Genomic DNA, 1,480 nt, shown 5'->3' with positions numbered 1-1,480 from the left:
CAAGCCAGAAGAATGAACAACCTGCATAGAAATGACAATGATACGACTTTGAGATTTCTCGTGCTGGGCATCAGGGTGTGGTGGGGGTGACCCCCAGCTCTTCGTCTAGAAGGATGTTGCTGTTGCTGTTACTGAGTGGCGAGGGTACGTGTTCCATCACAAGATACGCCATCGCCGCGAGCCCCGCCCCCTTTGCGGTCGACCTCAGCTCTTCATTCCCCTCTAAACACCACGAATTTCACAACCAGAGGACCCCAACTCTTCTCACGATGAGTAGAGGACAGGGTGGCCGCTGGCGAGGGCGATATGATGGGGCGAGTAGGGGAGTAGACCGCGCTTGGGGGAGGGGAGGTCGAGGCTGGGGCCGACATGGGAAACGCGGGCGTGGAGGCTGGAAGGGCGACAGCACAAACAAGCGAAAGTCGGACGAAAGCGCAGCAGAAGAAGGTGGACCAAAACGTCAGTGTTTCTATGAAGATAGGGCTCCGCACTCTGGATCCTATGCCGCAAAACAGCGACACGAGAACGCAGAGGATGGACAGGACCTGCTGGGGAACAAGAAAAAGGTTGCGATGATCATAGGATACTGCGGTACAGATTTTCAAGGCATGCAAATGAATCCAGGTGCGATCACTATAGAAGCGGAACTCGAAAAAGCCATGTACGAGGCCGGGTGTATCAAAGAAGCAAACTTTGGTAGTTTGCAAAAAATAGGCTGGTCGCGCTCGGGAAGGACGGATAAAGGCGTGCATGCGGCAGCCCAGGTTGTGGGTTGCAAATTGCATGTAAAAATGAAAAGCGAGGAGAATGTAGATGAGAACAGGAAGGAAGAGGAAGAGAACGCGGAGGGGACGGGCAAAGGCGGAGCTAATGAAAGTCTTCATGCAGGGAAGGAGGGCGAGGAAGGGTGGAGTTCGATGGAGATAGTGAAGGAAGGAGGACCGCCAATGGGTGCACAAGAAGACGAAACGAGTGACAAGGTCAAGAGCAAATGCAGTGAAAGCGCGGGAGCGGGAGCGTCCGCGACGGGAGAAGGAGGGGAAGTGTCAGCCCCTGTGGGGAAGGTGGAAGGGCGGGAGGAGGGCGGGCACGCCCCGGGGGCAGTCTCCCCGTCCGAGGCCGGCGGTCCTGAGAATATCTCGCACGAAAACACCAGTGGAGGGACGATAGCCGCGCCATTCACGACCCTTTCTACGAGCAAAGGGGACGGCGAGAGCGAGGGCCGACCGGATGCCCTCTCCCAAGAGCCCCCTCACCGCCCGCCACCCGCGCCCGACGCCCTTGCGGCGGCCTTGGAAGCTACTCGGATGGCAATCAACCGGCAATTGCCTCCCAGCATCCGCATACACGGGATTTTGCGGGCCACCAGGGGCTTTAACGCGAAGAACGACTGCACCCGCCGGCGGTACTGCTACTGGCTACCCACCTTTCTCCTGGCCGAGGTGGAGGAAGTGGGGGCCCTTTTGAACCGATTGCTTGC

The 1,480-nt window shown here is 57.9% G+C and overlaps 1 protein-coding gene across 1 annotated transcript; it reads left to right on the top strand.

Moving 5' to 3' along the window:
- Positions 1-289: 289 nt before the first annotated feature.
- On the top strand, positions 290-1,419 carry NGA_2027800 (trna pseudouridine synthase; the record flags this gene model as incomplete). Its single annotated transcript, XM_005855790.1, has 1 exon — positions 290-1,419. A coding segment is annotated over one exon (1,130 nt), but the record flags the coding sequence as incomplete, so codon positions are not given.
- Positions 1,420-1,480: the final 61 nt, after the last annotated feature.

The sequence above is a fragment of the Nannochloropsis gaditana genome, assembly GCF_000240725.1.
Source record: "Nannochloropsis gaditana CCMP526 unplaced genomic scaffold scaffold098, whole genome shotgun sequence".
In the NCBI taxonomy this organism is placed as follows: Eukaryota; class Eustigmatophyceae; order Eustigmatales; family Monodopsidaceae; genus Microchloropsis; species Microchloropsis gaditana.
The sequence above is the reverse complement of the archived record's forward strand: the minus strand, read 5'-3'. Positions and strand labels throughout refer to the sequence as shown.